This window comes from Marmota flaviventris, chromosome 9, assembly GCF_047511675.1.
Source record: "Marmota flaviventris isolate mMarFla1 chromosome 9, mMarFla1.hap1, whole genome shotgun sequence".
NCBI classification, from domain to species: Eukaryota; Metazoa; Chordata; class Mammalia; order Rodentia; family Sciuridae; genus Marmota; species Marmota flaviventris.
This window is the reverse complement of record NC_092506.1, coordinates 54,066,863-54,082,791: the sequence shown is the minus strand read 5'-3', so window position 1 is coordinate 54,082,791 and position 15,929 is coordinate 54,066,863. Positions and strand designations below refer to the sequence as shown.

Sequence of the window (15,929 nt, the reverse complement as noted above, 5' to 3'; positions counted from 1 at the left end):
CACTGTTTCTCATGAACATGACCCAGTTCTTGGGTCAGTGGGTGCCCTCTCAAGCAACATAACAGGAAGCATTTATGCTAAAGGATGTCCTACAGATCAAGGGGTTTTGAGGAGAGAAGGCTGTGTGTAGCCCTTGATGATAAGGCAGTTTTGAACTTGGCATGCTCAGAGTTGCTTTTTTTCTTTTTGGTCCTAGGGATACTACAAGTATTAGTCCCAGGAAGGGACCAAGTTGGAGCCACTTGGGGAAAAGTTCTACGAATCCGAGCAATAACCTCAGAGGCCCCATGATGTGGTAAGCCTGTCTGCAGGAGCCTGGCTTGTCCCTACTAAACAGGTATCTAGCCTGCTTCAAACAAAACTGCTTCAGAGTTGACCATTTACCATTCAAGGTCTGCTCAACTAAGGTGCACCCTGTTGGATCAGCAGGCACCAGCAATCTCTCATCACTTAGTGATTACCACAGCTCTAGGGATGACATTCTCACTGTGCTACCCTGAGGCCATACTTTGAGCACAGAGGAGGAGGAAAAGAAGGAAGGCAGCTTGAGTCCTATCGACAAGACCTGGATTTTGTTCCCTGGCTACAGAAGGGATTCTCCCAGTAACTCTAGTGCTAACATCTCACTTCAGAGCAGTTCTGATAAAAAGCCAAAGGACAGGGTGTCACTTGCAACTTGTCCTTCCTCTTCCCAAAGCAATCTCTTCTCAAATGGCTAGGAAGCCCTAAGAGAATTCAGAGCAGCCTCAGCCTCAAGTGGGGCTATATCCAGACCAACAGACGCAGAGACTTGCAAGCTTTATCACAGCTTGTTAGGATAGGCAAAAAAGTATCTGGGGGTTGGAGCATAAATTAAGTTGCCTTTTCATCTCCAGAAAGCACATCTAAGGATCTTCCAAAGCCACCTATACCTGTCTCCCAGCTGATTTCTAAGGAAACCCAAAGAGAAGTGGTGAGCTCTTTTATGGAGTAGGAATCACAAAAACTCTATGTAGTAGCTGCCATGAACATGTAGAAGCCCCCTCTGAGGCTATAGGTGCCTGAGAGCAAAATCCCAAAAAGCCCTAATTCAGTACAAACTGGGCTGCTATACAAAGCAGAGCGGGCATTATGCAGAGCCAAGAGGGACAGAAATCCAGTTCTAGGAAACCATGCCAAAGGCACTTGTAGTTGTTTTAAAAACATGGTCACCAAATTCTTTGGTGTGTTTCCTGTCAAAATGACCTCTCCTCGTGAATCTGGGTTCTATAACTCCTTGTGCAATAGAATACAGAAATGATATTGTACCACTTTTCAGAACCAGGCATCAAGAAACTAGCAACTTGTAATACCTGATCCCCATGCTACAAGCAAGGTCAGGCCACGTGGAGAAGGTATGTGTTAGCATTCTGGCTGAAAGACTCAGTGGAAGTCCCAGCTAACATCCAGGATCAACCTTCAGATGTGTGAGTTAAAACATTGCCAGGGGATACCAGTCCCTGGCCATGGAATCACTAAACCTTGCGGTCTTTTTAGCAAGGTCCCAGATGTCTTGAAGCAAGGACAAGCCATCTCAGTAGTCCTCTGTCTGAATTCCTAAGTCCTGGAGTCTGGGAGCAAAATAAAATGGCTATTTTATACCATTAAATCTGGAAGTGATTTTTGGCAATAACTGAAACAGAATTTGGTATTTTTAAGTGGGATGCTACTGAAGCAAATTTTTAAAAATATTGACTCCTTGTCTCTGGGACTGTCAGTAGGAGCTTAAGGCCAAGTAAGAAAATGTCATTTAAAAGCTGAAGAAAATAGTACCTTTATTGTGTTTAAAAGTTTGGTGATTCTCTCACCTATTATTCATGGAATACAGGAAATATAATAATAAATTTGATGAACTAGCTAAGAAAATTTGCAGGCAAAATACTAAGGTGCCATCTGACTTCTAGCTGCCAATAATACATGAGAAAAGAGATAAGCTAAGAAAGAAATTGCGCTGGGTCAGAAAAGAAAACTGTTTCCAGTCTCTCTAGACAGGAAAAAATTCTCAAATTAAGAAATGGCTTCCAGGTTGTGGTGATAGTTTTATTGTGTGTGTGTGTGTGTGTGTGTGTGTGTGTGTAAAACAGAGGGGGGGGGACTCAAACCGTACATTTTACATTATTTTTTTATACATTATCCTTCAATATACCTGTAAAAATAAAATTAATTAATTTATTTATTTATTTATCTAAAAAATATGTTTATTTATTTATTTTTATGTGGTGCTGAGGTTTGAACCCAGTGTCTTACATGTGCAGGGCAAGCACTCTACTACTGAGCTACAGCCCCAGCCCCTAAAAATAAAATTTAAATGAGGCTGAAAAATCCTTGTAAAGACCTCAAAAATTATTTTAACATACTGCCTCCTAGAACAGAAAAAAGGTCTTCAAGGTATCTTAAGAGCCAGTCTTGGCAGATCCTCTATGTAAACAATTAGACTTCTAAGAATCGTAAGAACCCAAATTGGAGAGAGCTTTATCCTTTGTAAGGATTATTTTTGTCAATTATAATGGATTGTTAAAAAAAAACAACTTATGAAGTTTTTAAAGAAGTATATCAATTTGGACTGAAAAAAAGAGAGTACAAAAAGAAAGGAAAACTATGAACTCTTGACATATTATGGGCATGAAGAAGGTGGAGAAAAGTATTCACCTGTAAGAATGAGCTTCTTTTATGGAAAAGGAAGGATAACTCAGAGGGCAGACCCAAAAATATAGAGGGTGGAAGCAGGGACAAGGTAAATGACTCTAAGGCAGTAGAATAAGACTAACCAAGAAATGCGCCCCAATGAATATAAAAATTTCAACAGACTGGTGACTTTTTCTTTTTTTAAAGAAACATCTACAGTGGTTATCCTAGGCCTGTCCCATCAGTGTATTTTGAGGGACAGGTATATATTCTCTTTGTAGATCTTCACAGTGAGAGAACAGTACTCAAGGAGCTGTATACAATGAAAGGAACTGCACACCAAGAGCCTCATCTATGCCTGGATCTGATTTTGATGGCAAGATCCTCAACTTCAATGCCATTAAGAGGATGAGATCTACATTTTAGGGAAAAGATTGAATATACTTTGTATCTGGAATTGTAACTGGAGGACAACTATAGTAGATTGTATTTTCCTAAGACAGCAATCACAATGTACTCCCATCCCATATATATCCTTCTTACAATAAGATGTTTAATACTATTTTCATCAGGTGGTGAGAACTACCTTCCCTTCCTTTGAACTTACCTCTTTATTATGCCATACAATAGAAGAGAGACTATGTGATTTCTGAGGCTAATTTATAAAATGACATGTATAAAATGACATGTCATATTATAAAATGACATGTTCTCTTCAGATGCTTACTCTTAGAATCCAAACCCCATTCCATAAAAGCATGGAACCAAGTGTAATGGCCACATGCAGGTATTCCCAAATTGAGGTCCCAGGCAACAACCAGCATTGTACAAGCATTCAGATGATCCTAGCCCCTACTGAATCACCACCAATCTTTAAGACACCCTAAATGATGCTGCAAGGAAGACAAACTTTCCTGGATGATCCCTATGCAAATTGTAATTTGTGAGCAAAATAAAGATCATCATTAAATTTGGGGCCATGTATTACAAAGCAACAGATAAGCAGACCAGTATTAAAGGCATCATGATTGAATTCTAGAAAGCATCTCAGGTAAGTGGGGGGGCTGAGGTCACAGATCCTCCTGAGGGGTGGTCTGCCGTGACCAGGACAGGAGAGAGGGTCTACAATGTTTTGTGGGGCAGTACTGGGGATTGAACTCAGAGGTGCTTTACCATTAAGCCACATACCAAGTCATTTTATCTGTTTGTTGTTGTTGTTTGTTTGTTCAAGATGGGGGGAGGGGGAGCCTGGGGTTGTGGCTCAGCAGTAGAGCACTCACCTTGCATGTATGAGGTCCTGGGTTCGATCCACAGTACCATATAAAAAATAAATAAATAAAATAAAGGTATTGTGTCCAACTACCACTAAATATATATAAAAGACAGGGTCTCAATAAGTTACTCAAGGCCTCATTAAGTTGCTGAGGCTGGCAATACTCCTGCATCAGCCTGCCAGATCACTAGGATTACAGGTGTGCGCCACTGTGCCCAGTGCTATCTTTTACCCACACCTACTATTTTCATAATTTTTTTCTTTACTGCAAGCCCTTACTCTATTATAGTTTGGATCTGGAATGTCCCTCAAAGGTTCATGTATCAAAGGCTTGATCCCAGACACAGCCATGTTCAGAGGTGGGCTTTGGGAAGTGATTGGATTATTAGAGTGTTGAACTCATCGATGGAATAACCCATTAGTGCATAACTGATGGCATTATTTGGGAGGACAGAAACTTGAAGAGGCAGGGCCTAATTGGAAGAAGTAGGTCACCAGGGCCCTGGAAGGGTATAGCACATCCTCAGCCCCTTCCTTGCTCTCTGCTTCCTGGCTGCCATGAGAGCAGCAGCTTTTATCTGCCACACCCTTCTGCTACGATGTTCTGATTACCTAAAGCCCAAATCAATGGAGTCAGTGACCATGGACTGAAATCTGGAAACATGAGCCAAAATATGTCTTTTTAATTTAAGCCGTTTATGTCAGGGATTCTGGTCACAGTAACAAAAGCTGACACATACACTTTTCCTGAAATCTAAAGCACAGGGTCCAAATCTGTGCCCACTTTGACAGTGGAACCTCAAGGCATGTCCAAATTTCACCATATCACTAAAAGAGTCCTCTCTTTTACTGCACAGACTTCTGCAGATGTGAATTAACATTATAGTTCTACTACTGTTTACCTGTGTGGGATTTACCATCTTCTCATGTAACATAAGAAACTAGGCCAGATGAATTCCAAGCTCCTTCCCAACTCTAACATTCCAAAAGAGTACGTGCTGAGCACCAAAGAGCTCTGATTGAGGAAAGAAAATAAGACTCATACGGATATCCACCCTTTGGGGTACACTATGATTAGTGCCATTTGGAGGCTTCAAAACAAGGTTTCTAAGAGTAAATGTAGAGAGGAGCTACTGTTTCTTAACCAATCCTAGCTGACTGGTTAAGAAAATCCCTGGAAAAAAGATGCAGAAATATAAAGTTTTCTTTGGTGAATGACTAAGGGTAGAAAGAAAGACCAGGGCCAAACCAAACCAAGAAGCCTTGCCAAACAGGCAAGGTTGACCTTATCATGGATGGCAATAATTTTTGAGCAGGGAGATGACAGTAATGTTTATAGGAATGTGAATGTGGTGGTACAATAAAAAATTAGAAGGATCAAGATAGGAAAGCTTGGTTATTCCTCTCATTAACATTGTATCCTTCCTCTTCTCTGTGCCTCAGTTTCCCCATATATAAATCAGGTGGGTTAAACTGAATGACTTCTCTTACAGTTTGGATCCGGAATATCCCCAAAAGGCTCAAGTGTTGAAGGTTGCTGCTCCCAATGCACCAATGTTCAGCAGTGGTGCTTTTGGGAAGTGATTGGTTTATGAGGCTCTAACCTCATCAAAGGATTAATCCACTGATGGATTCATAATTGAATGAACTGTTGGAAAGTGGTGGAAAGTATAGGAGGTAGGACCTAGCTGGAGGAAGCAGGTCACCTGGAAGGGTGTATCTCTTCCACAGACCCTTCCTTACTCACTCACTCTGCTTCCCTGCTGCCATGAGATGAGCAGCTTGCTCCACCATACGTGCCCTTCTGCCATGATATGCTGCCTTACCACAAGCACAGAAAAAAAAGGAGCCAGATGACCACAGCCTGAAACCTATAAAACCATAAGCCAAAATAAATCTTTCCCCTCTAAATTGATTTTCTCAGGTATTTTGTCACAGTGACAGAAAGATGACTAATAATGCAAGCTCTGAGAACTCTTCTCAACTCTACCCTTTTAAGATCTATAGAGTGGATGGAAATAGAGTCCAAAGCTAAGAAAACCCACGAGGGAAGTACTCAAGGACCCCAATAGCACAGCAGTCTATGCTTTATAAAATGTTGCCCTCCCAGCTACTTAGTCAACTGACTGATAAGCAGGTGGCACCTTCTATATGCTAAGCATTGTTCCAGGCTCTGAAAACACAAAAAGAAGCCAAAATCCTTGCCCTTAAGAATTCCACATTCTTACAGATATCCAGGTTTTGTGTACCTAAAACCAGAAGCAAGTTCTCAAACATGAGACTGACATCCTATATTTCCAAGTCACAATGACTCAGTACTAGAATTTCATAGTAAAAAAGTTGTGGAAGAAATCTGCAGACACAGAAAGTCTTCTGAGAAGAGCCCCTTCTGCCTGCCAGGTCTTACTACACAAGTGAAATTCCTTAGTCAAGTTCCCCAATAAAAACAATTGAATTGGGCTGGGGTTGTGGCTCAGGGTAGAGGGCTTGCCTGGCATGTGTGAGGCACTAGGTTCAACTCTCAGCACCACATATAAACAAATTAATAAAAAAAAAAGTCCATCAATAATTAAAACTATATATACATAAATAATAAACAGTTGAATTACCTCTGAATATGACATTTCCTTGTCTGCAAGTGGCCAACTGGTTCTGGTCCTACTCCAGGTCAGCAGCACCAACACAATAAAGCCTGACCTCTGAAATTCAGAGGTTTGAGAATCCCACCCCCACCCCCAAGAGCTGGGTGCCAAATTGTGTGAGTTGGAGTCAGAAGAGCCTATGGGGAGGCGTATCTGGCAGGAAAGGGTGAAGCAGTGCATCCATTCAGCCAATGAGAAAAAAGAAACCTGTTCCAGGAGCCGAAGACACAGCAAAGAACAAAACTTAGATGGTCAAATGAAAAACCTCAGATCTCCTCTTCCTATAGATCCCTGCCAAATCAAAACTAAGCTGCAAAGGAAAAAAAAAAAAAGGAGATAAAGTAGTAAAATACCTATAAAAACCTAGGAAATGGAATCCATGATCTTTAACACAGACTGGTGCAACAGTATATAAGGTGCACTCTTATGCAAATTAAGGATGAAGCACAGCAAATATGTATCTGGACAGTTCACAGGGTCCCATATGCCCATCTCCACCAGTTTCTCGTGCCCCAGAACTCCTCCCTTCCCCAAAGCTAGAAATAAATGTTTCTTAGAATCAGTGGGTTACACTGCCTTCATGTGGATGATGTGAAGGCCTCCAAAGTGGCCAGAGTGTCAAAGACCAAGCCTTTCAAGCCCCTGCCTTCACCAAACAAACTTCTGACTATACCAAAGTATTTATTCTTCCTTAGATTCCTGGGCTGGCAATGATAAAAGGATCCCAGGTCACTGCCAAACATCTATTGAAAGATCAGACTAAGAAATTCAGGTGCCATGATCATGGATCTAAGTTGTAAATGCCTTAGAGAGAGAATGGGTCAGCCCTCTATGTTCCTGTGTCCAGCACAGTGACTGGCACCTAGGAGAATCCTCAGAGTTCACTCACAATGACTTCTTAAGTGAACTAGTGATTTCCTGCTTTATCCAACTGGGGGTTAAGACAACCAAAGAAACCACAAGATCACAATGTCTAACTAACCTCTACAGCCCAGGGGTTGCCTCTGAGAGAAGGGCATAGCTAGCCACAGAGGCCTGTGACTCCGTGCCAAAAGCCAGGTTCCCAGAAAAGGAGGGAGGCAGAGATGGGAAATGTGGCAGGAAGGAAATGAAGACTTAGAAGGGAGGCTGGAAAGATGCTTTTTTAAGGCCCATCTGAAACTCAGATATTTACAAACACCACCCAGCATGTTTTGATAACAAGCAGGCTGAGAAGCTAAAGGAAGAGCAATTTCTAAAAACGTTTAAAAACATGTAGGCGTATATTCCAAATAGAAACTGGGGATGCTGTCATCAGTCTTCATTCTGCTTTGAAACTTAACATAAATACTGCATATCACCTCCCACCCATACCAACCCATGCATGGTAGAAATTAGATGAAAAAAGGATTAGAGGAGTTGAGTGTTGCTGGGTATGGTCATCTCAAGTATAGTTCTAAATGCACTATTAAATATGCCATTTCTTTAAAATTAAGAATAATTCTATAGAATCTCATATTTATTTCACTCCCATGATAGTCTGACATTTTTTTAAAATGGGGAAAAACCAGACATGGTGGTGCATGCCTGTAACTCCAGCCTCTTAGGAGGCTGATAAGTTCAAGACCAGCATGGGCAACTTAGCGAGACTTTGTCTCAAAACAAAATCTAAAGAAAGGGTTGAGAACATAGCTCAGTGATAGAATACCCAGTATCCCAACCCTGCACCAAAAAATGGGAACTTTAATTCCAGTCTCCACCTGCCAACTCGATCATGATAAGACTAAAGAGCAAGACAAGCCACCAGGCTGGTGACAGCATAGCAAAGTGGTTCCCACAACAGGCAGTAAGAGGCAGACTTTGAGATCTAGACTTAGTTCTGCCTTGGCCAAATGTTCTGGGAAAAGTTCAGTTCGGACACAAGTTCTTACTAGTCTTGCTGTGGATATAAAACTTGTTTGGTCAAGTTCCATGTTCTTACATAACTAGCAAGGCAGTCCTGCCAATCCCTGTGTGTTTGACACAGTGTATCAGACTATTTCTACTAGTATGGTACAGGGAACATGTATGGTACAGGGAACCCCTGCCTCATTTCCGCCAGCCATTCTCCAGCGGGTACATCCTGTGTCCTTTCTACCAACAATATCTTGATGCCAGCTCTGAATGAATCAAACATCCACCACTGCCTCTGGCCAGACCTGAGGGAGCCCCACCCCATTGGGCCTCAGCCTAGCACTGTACAGCTCAGACATCCAGGAAGGATCTAATCCTATCCCAACCCACAGCTAGACAGTCTTATAGATATCCAGCCTAGTGGCTGAGGACCCAACAGTCAAACTTGCCCACTGAGACTCATCAGAAGAGGCTGGAAAAGTATGGAGGGAGAGAGAGAGAGAGAGAGAGAGAGAGAGAGAGAGAGAGAGAGAGAGAGAAGGCAGGCAGACAAGCCTGAAGGCTAGTCTAAGACATTAGCATTCAGCCTTGCCCATGAACTGAGAAACCCTAGTGAGAGCACTGTATGTCTATCTGCCAGTCTGGAAGCTTTTATCTCATCACGGGGAGATTTAGCCACTATGCTAAGCACCAAGATATATTATCTCATTTAATCTTCATAGCAACTCTGTGAGATAATTTTATATATGAGATAACTTGTATTTTAGGAGGCACAGGGAAATGTTCTGAGATCTATTTGGCAAGTAGTTAGAGCTTGAATTTGAGCCCAATTCTATAGGACTCCAAAATCTGTGGTTTTTCTATAGTCCTACATTCCCATTTTTAAAAAGAGGACAAAACCAGAAGTGGATTATAACTTACTTTCAGTAAAATTTCCCACACTATCTTCTTTACAGCCCAACCTAAATTCTTATAGTCTAGACTTCTACTTGGAACTTGTGCTAAGATGCTTAACTGCCTACCAACCTCTACCCCAATGGGGTCAGTCTTCCCTATGGCAGTGTAACCCCAAGCTGTCTCTACCTTGGGAAGAGATTATATAAGCTACTTCTTGCTGGCCCCATCCCTGGAGTACTAGGGGCCTCCAACAGAACAAAACAAAGCTTGTTTTAGGGTTATTGTTTGTTATTTCTATGGAGATGAATAGAATTAGAAAAATAATGCATTTATCAAAGAAGAATTCTGCCTAATGGTCAGCATGAGCTGAGTCCAGACAAGTCACCTGGACGACTGTCAGACTCATAATGATAATCATTAATATTTTGGCAAAGATCCCACCAGGACCCAGGCTATTCGGCTATCCTTTGATGCCATCTCCTAGCCATGCTCCCCCACTCACCTGCTCAGAGTCTCCCGAGGAGCCTTAGTGCCTCCGGCTCCATGGGTGATGCTGGAATTCTTGTTGGCAGTCATGGTCATTTCGGCTCTCTGCAAACCCAGAGCCCTGCAAAGAAGACAAGTCCTGTAAGCCAAGTTTCCACAGCAGCCAGAAGTACCTCAAACCTCTTCCAGATGACCTCCAAAAGGGTTTCTGTGGCAGGAGGTAGAAACCACTTTGCCACATATGTTTAACTCCACATGTTATAGCTTAAAAGCCTCAAGAAATACCCCGCGTGGGGTTGGAAAGAATCTGTGAGCTAACAGATAACCTATTACCTCACAGAAAATGATTTGAGAAAAAAAAACCTTCCATCTCCTCTAATTCCCACCTCTCCTCATTACTTAAGTTAGGTTTCCCAATTTTTTATCATTCCATACAGCACTTATGATTTCTGCCATATTTGTACACCTCCTGACGTACTATTTTTTCAATATTTTTTGTGTGAATAAGCTTGAAACTGGCTTTCTTATCTTAAAATATTTTAACCTTGTTCTAAACAATAAACCATTCATTCAACAAATATTTCTTGAACAACTATGTCAAAGGCAAATGCAATCCAGCAAAGAATAAAACAAAGCCCCTGACCTCCTGGATGTTACATCCTAGTGGAGAGAATCAGATAATGAGTATGTGTCCTGTGTGTGATGATTAAGTGTGTGTTTGTGTATATATGTTAGTTGATAAGTGGTATTTAAAAAATGAAGCAAGGGAGAGGCAAAGAGAATAAAGAGGATGTGGTATTTTAAATAGGATGTTTGGAGAAGACCATTTGGATGAAGTGACATTTAAGCAAACATAAAACAGTGAGCTAGAAAGGCTAATCATATTTTTTCTAATTCTTGTTAAATGAAATTAATATGCATTAAGATATTAATATTTACAAAATAAAAAATGTTTATTCACATACCATATAGTCAGCTAATCCATCACCAATGGTAAAAGCTCCATTCTACAGAGAACACAATTTTATGACAAACAATGAACAGGAAAAAAAGATAAAAATTTAATATTATATTCAGATTGGAGAAGAAGGAGTAAAATTATCTCCATTTACAGATGGCATGATTTTGTAGGTAGAAAATCCTAAAAATTCCATGAAAAAAAAACAAACTTTAAACTAGTAAGTGCTACAGTTTGTATCTTAAATGTCCCTCAAAGGTCCATGTGTTCTAATTCTGGTCCCTAGACTGGCACTACTGGGAGGTGGTAAAACCTTTAGGAGTTGGCCTAGTGGAAGAAAGATAAATGGGAAGTGGATAAATCCATGAAGTGATATTGGAACTCCAGGCCCTTCCTGTCTTTCTCTTTGCTTCCCAGACACCATGAGGTGAACAGGCCTTCTCCACTTCATGTTCCCAGCATGATGTTCTGTGCTGCCACAGACCCAAAACAACAGGGCCAAGCAACCCTGGACTGAATCCTCTGAAATGGTGAGTCAAAGTAACCCTTTCCTCCTTATAAGTTGTTTACCTCAGGCATTTTGCCATAGTAATGCAAAGCTGACCAACACAATAAGTTCAAAATAGCTTGTAGGATAAAAAAAAAATGTATTAAAAGATCAATGTTATTTCTATACACTAGCAACAATTTGAAAATGAAATTAAGAAAATAATTCAAAAAAGAAAAAAGAATTCCATTAACAACAAGCAAAAAGAATAAAACCCTTAGGAAAAAAATTAACAAAAGACTTAAGTACTATGTAAGCTATAAAATATCATTGAAAGAAAGTAAAGACATAGAAAAACAGAAAGATATCATGGATCAGAAAACTTAATATTGTTGAGATGGCAATACTCCCCAGACTGATCTGTGGGTTCAACAGAAGATCCATCAAAATCCCAGCTGACTTCTTTAAAGAAATTGACAACATGATCCTAAAATTTCGTGGAAATGCAAGGGACCCAGAGCAGCCAAAACAAATGAATAAAAACACCTGAAAAAGAATAAAGGTGGGCTGGGCGCAGCTTGCATCTAATCCCAGCTGCTCGGAAGGCTGAGACAGGAGGATTTCGAGTTCAAAGACAACCTCAGCAAAAGCGAGGCACTAAGCAATTCAGTAAAACCCTGTCTCTAAATAAAATAGAAAATAGGGCTGGGGATGTCATTCAGTGGTCAAGTGCCCCTGAGGTCAATCCCCAATACAAAAAATAAATAAATAAATAAATAAAGGTGGAATGCTCAGACTTGCCAATTTCACAATATATTACAAAGCTACAGTGATTGTCAAGACAGTATGATACTGACACAGGAATAGAGATTGAGAATGCATGAAAAAACAGGTTTATGGTCAACTGATTTGCAATGAAGATTCCAAGACAATTAAGTGAAGAAAGAAGAGTCTTTACAATAAATGGTGCTGGGAAAATTGGGTATCTGTTTACAAAAAAATAAAATAGTACCCCTGCATCATACCATATATAATTATTAAGTAAAAATGAACCATAAACCTAAACATAGAAGCAAAAAGTACAAAAACAAAGCTTTTAAGAATTCATACAAACTAATGTAACTCCACATCATGTACAACCCAAAAATGGGAAATTATACTCCATATATACATGATATGTCAAAATACCTTCTACTGTCATGTATAACTAAAAAGAACAAATAAAATTTTAAATCAATGTCACAATTATTAAATGGTTTCCATTAAGACCAACTTAAAATAAAAAGAAAAGACACAAGAAAATCTCATAGCTGGGCATGGTGCCATTCTTAGAAGTGACCTAGGAATTCAGGTATCCTGGGAAGGCATGCTGGTCTCCTAGGCCATAATGCTCCGCCCAGTACTCTAACAGCAGCTCTAGGCTCTCATCTATGCCTTCATCTTGGTTCCTTGGCTAGTCAGGCTAAGGAGAGAAGATTCTCTGAAGCAGAGGAAATGCCCACTGGGAACACAGCAGAGAGGCAAGGGGTATATGAGACTGTTTCACAAATCTAAAGCTCCTTCAATGGCAAAGTCCAGACAGAAACTGCATATTTGGAAAATGAAATTGTCCAATTAGCATCTACAACCAATCACCAGTCCCTCAAAATCTCAGCTCTGAAAAATTACAGACAACATCTGAATAACTAAAATCCAGAGAAAGGAACACAGTAAGTGTTTCCCAGGTACTTGAGGTGCAGTGGAAATAATACCTGTCAGAGTCAAATAACTGCATCTAGCCATGCCTCTGTCAACTGCTAGCTATGTGACCCTGCACAAATATGGCCTGAAGACTCACTTTTTCACTTTAACTGTAATAACATGACCTACTTCTCTTGACTGCTATGTTGGGCACACAGAAGCTTAATAAATGGTTTTTCTTCCAGATCACGCTTCTCTGGGTATTTAGGAGACAACCACTCCATTCCCAAGCCTGAGTCATTTTTTATACTTCCTGATATTGCAATTCAATTTACCCTATGCCAGGAACTGGGCAAGGCGCTAGAACATTCTCTGCCTTACAGGATCCAACTGTGAAGGGAGAAAACTCAAGTAAACAGTAGACATCAAGATCTGGGGTTGTGTATCAGTATAGAGCACTCATCTACCATGCGTGAGGCACTGATTTGATCCTCAGCACTACATAAAAATAAAGATATTGTGTCCACCTATAACTAAAAAATAATTTTTTTAAAAAAGTAGACATTAAGAAGATCTCATGGAGAGCTAGGACTGTAGCTCAATGGCAGAGCACTTGCCTAGAATGTATGAGGCACTGCATTCGATCCTTAGCAACACATACAAATAAACAAATAAAATGAAGGCATTCTGTTCATCTACAACTACAATTTTTTTTTAAAAAAAAGAAGGTCTCATGGAGAAGTCAATTAAGCCATAACCTATTTGTTTTTCACAATAAGAAAATCTAAAGAAAAGCTAAGGTACATTTATTATGAGACATGCTGCTAGATTCCTTTTATAATTATAGTAGTTAATATTATAAGCCTTCACAGGTATTGAAACATCTAATCCTTTTGAAAGCCCTGTGTAGTAGGAACTATTACTACTTATACTTTACTAAGGAAATGAACATACAGAGCAAGGACCTAGCTTGCCCAAGTCATACAGCTAGAAAGTGGAAAGGCAGGGAGGGCTCTGAGCTCAATCCAACCCTACCACCCCATCTACAGATGCGCTCCCAAAGGTCCAGGAAGGGATGTATTGGAGTTCAGTTTCTGAATAAAGCTGTTTCTCAAGGTTGCCCACCATCTAAGAATAAACCTTCCTATCCTAGAGCAAAAGAACTGTTTCCTCTTGTTTAGGAAAAGTCCATTTGGTGCCTTTCAGCAAGCATAATTGTGGATGTGACAACATGCCTTGAGGAACCCCCTAAGAGTGAAGAGGAAGAGACACAAGCATGTGGAGGGAAGCTTTCCATTCTCCTGGGGTTAAAGTTGCTACTGAAAGCAAACAAATACCGCCAAGCACTCTTATTTACTAGTCCAGGTGAGAAGTTAGAGACTTGAAAAGGAGGCCTCTAAACTACATGAGAGAATTTCTGCTGACATCTATGTGACTTTAACTTCCCAAGCAATCTGCTCACATAGATATAGTTATAGCTTAAGAAGCAACTGGAAGGGCTGGGAAAAAAAGTGGCAAGAGGGACTAATCTTTTGTGTGTGCTCTGAGAACACAAATACAGCCAAGGCAATGCAACCAGCACCTTAACAGTACAGTCTACCACATAGCGCGCAGCTGCGTCTGACTACTCTTGGGGGTTAACCTGTGCTCATCCTGTCCAGTAAACACCTACTCAGACTTTCTTACCAACTCCTTCCTGCACCTTTCTCATCCACAGGTCCTGGCCAAGGAGATAAGGGAACAACCAGCAGCTACCCAAAGAGGGGCTTGCTTTTTCATTTCTTCCTCCAGGAGTCTAAGCAACCAATATAAGTGCTCATATCCTAAGAGGCCTAACAAAGGCAGCTAATGAGGATGACCCTTTTCTTCATGACTCTCCATCCTCATGCTCAGCACTCGGCTATCTTCTGGATCCTCACATCAGACCCTATTCTTCCTGATAAAGGAAAAGCCCTGCTAAATTCCATGTGGAAAAGCCCCCCCCCCCGACCCTGCTCCCCTGAGGAATCCTACGAATGAAGAGGAGAGAAGCTTCCCATTCTCCTGGGGTTAAAGTTGCTACTGAGGGAGGTAAATACAATCCTTCCCTGCCTTCTCCCCTCACCAACCACCTGCCTGATTCCCGTGAGGATAGAAGGGCTTCTAGAAACAGACCAAGAAAAGAACTTTAGATACAGGCATGGCCCTTTTCTATCTTCCTGGGCCTGCCTCGTTCATTCTCCTTCTGCCGTAATTCCCTTCCCCTACACACCTACACACAACCCAGGAAAGGTCACCATTAGAATGATTATTTGGCTCTGCTCTGCCTAAAAATGACAGATTACAAAGGAAAGGGGCATGGTAGATGAGTGCTCTATACTGATACACAACCCCAGGATAATGGGGTAGAGGGCTGGAGGGAAGGGGACGCAGGGATAAGGTTCCTCAAGTCAATCCCATTCCTTCCAAAATGCCAGACCCCTTTTTTTCCTTCACTACTTCTATATACCTGGTACCTTGGATCCCTTCCATTTCAGCCTTGGGGTCTGAGAATCTACATCCAGAAAGACCTTCAAGTAGAAATAAGAAGTGAATAATGAACCTAGTCAGGTGGAAAGGAACCAGGGCTTGTTTTGCTGGGAGGTCAGAAGGATTGCCGGGTATTTTTACAAATCCCTGGGAGGCTGAAATCTCCCTCAATCAGCCATAGAAGTTTATTTTGCTGTTGTTAAATAACAATCAGAAAAAAAATCAAGGCTTCTTTCCTCCTACACACTATTTCCCAATCCTCTCTCTCATAGAAAGCCTTTCCTTTAAATTTGGATTTTCAACCTCAACCAGTTTTCAAACCACTCTTCCAGCCAGATGGTCCTTCTCCACTTTAGCACAGATTTTGTAGAGGCTTGTAGTTGGGTTTAAACACTTCCTGAAAGCCTGAATTGGAGTGAGGGCTTGTTAGGCAACTCTAAAGAAAATCTGGTAGCTTCCAACATAGTTTCAAAAACCAAGACA

At 40.9% G+C, this 15,929-nt stretch overlaps 1 protein-coding gene across 8 annotated transcripts in view; it reads right to left on the bottom strand.

Annotated features, from left to right (window-relative positions):
* Dennd2b (DENN domain containing 2B) overlaps positions 1–15,929 on the bottom strand; it is a 154,698-nt gene that overhangs the window by 40,402 nt on the left and 98,367 nt on the right. For 7 of the 8 annotated variants that reach the window (XM_027942317.3, XM_071616402.1, XM_071616396.1 and 4 more), the window contains one exon: positions 9,830–9,934. In XM_027942317.3, the coding sequence (XP_027798118.1) occupies positions 9,830–9,909 (80 nt within the window). In that variant the 5' untranslated portion in view covers positions 9,910–9,934. Of the gene's footprint in view, positions 1–9,829; positions 9,935–10,778; positions 10,821–15,929 lie in introns of all 8 variants that reach the window. The other variant, XM_071616399.1, reaches the window with a different exon arrangement.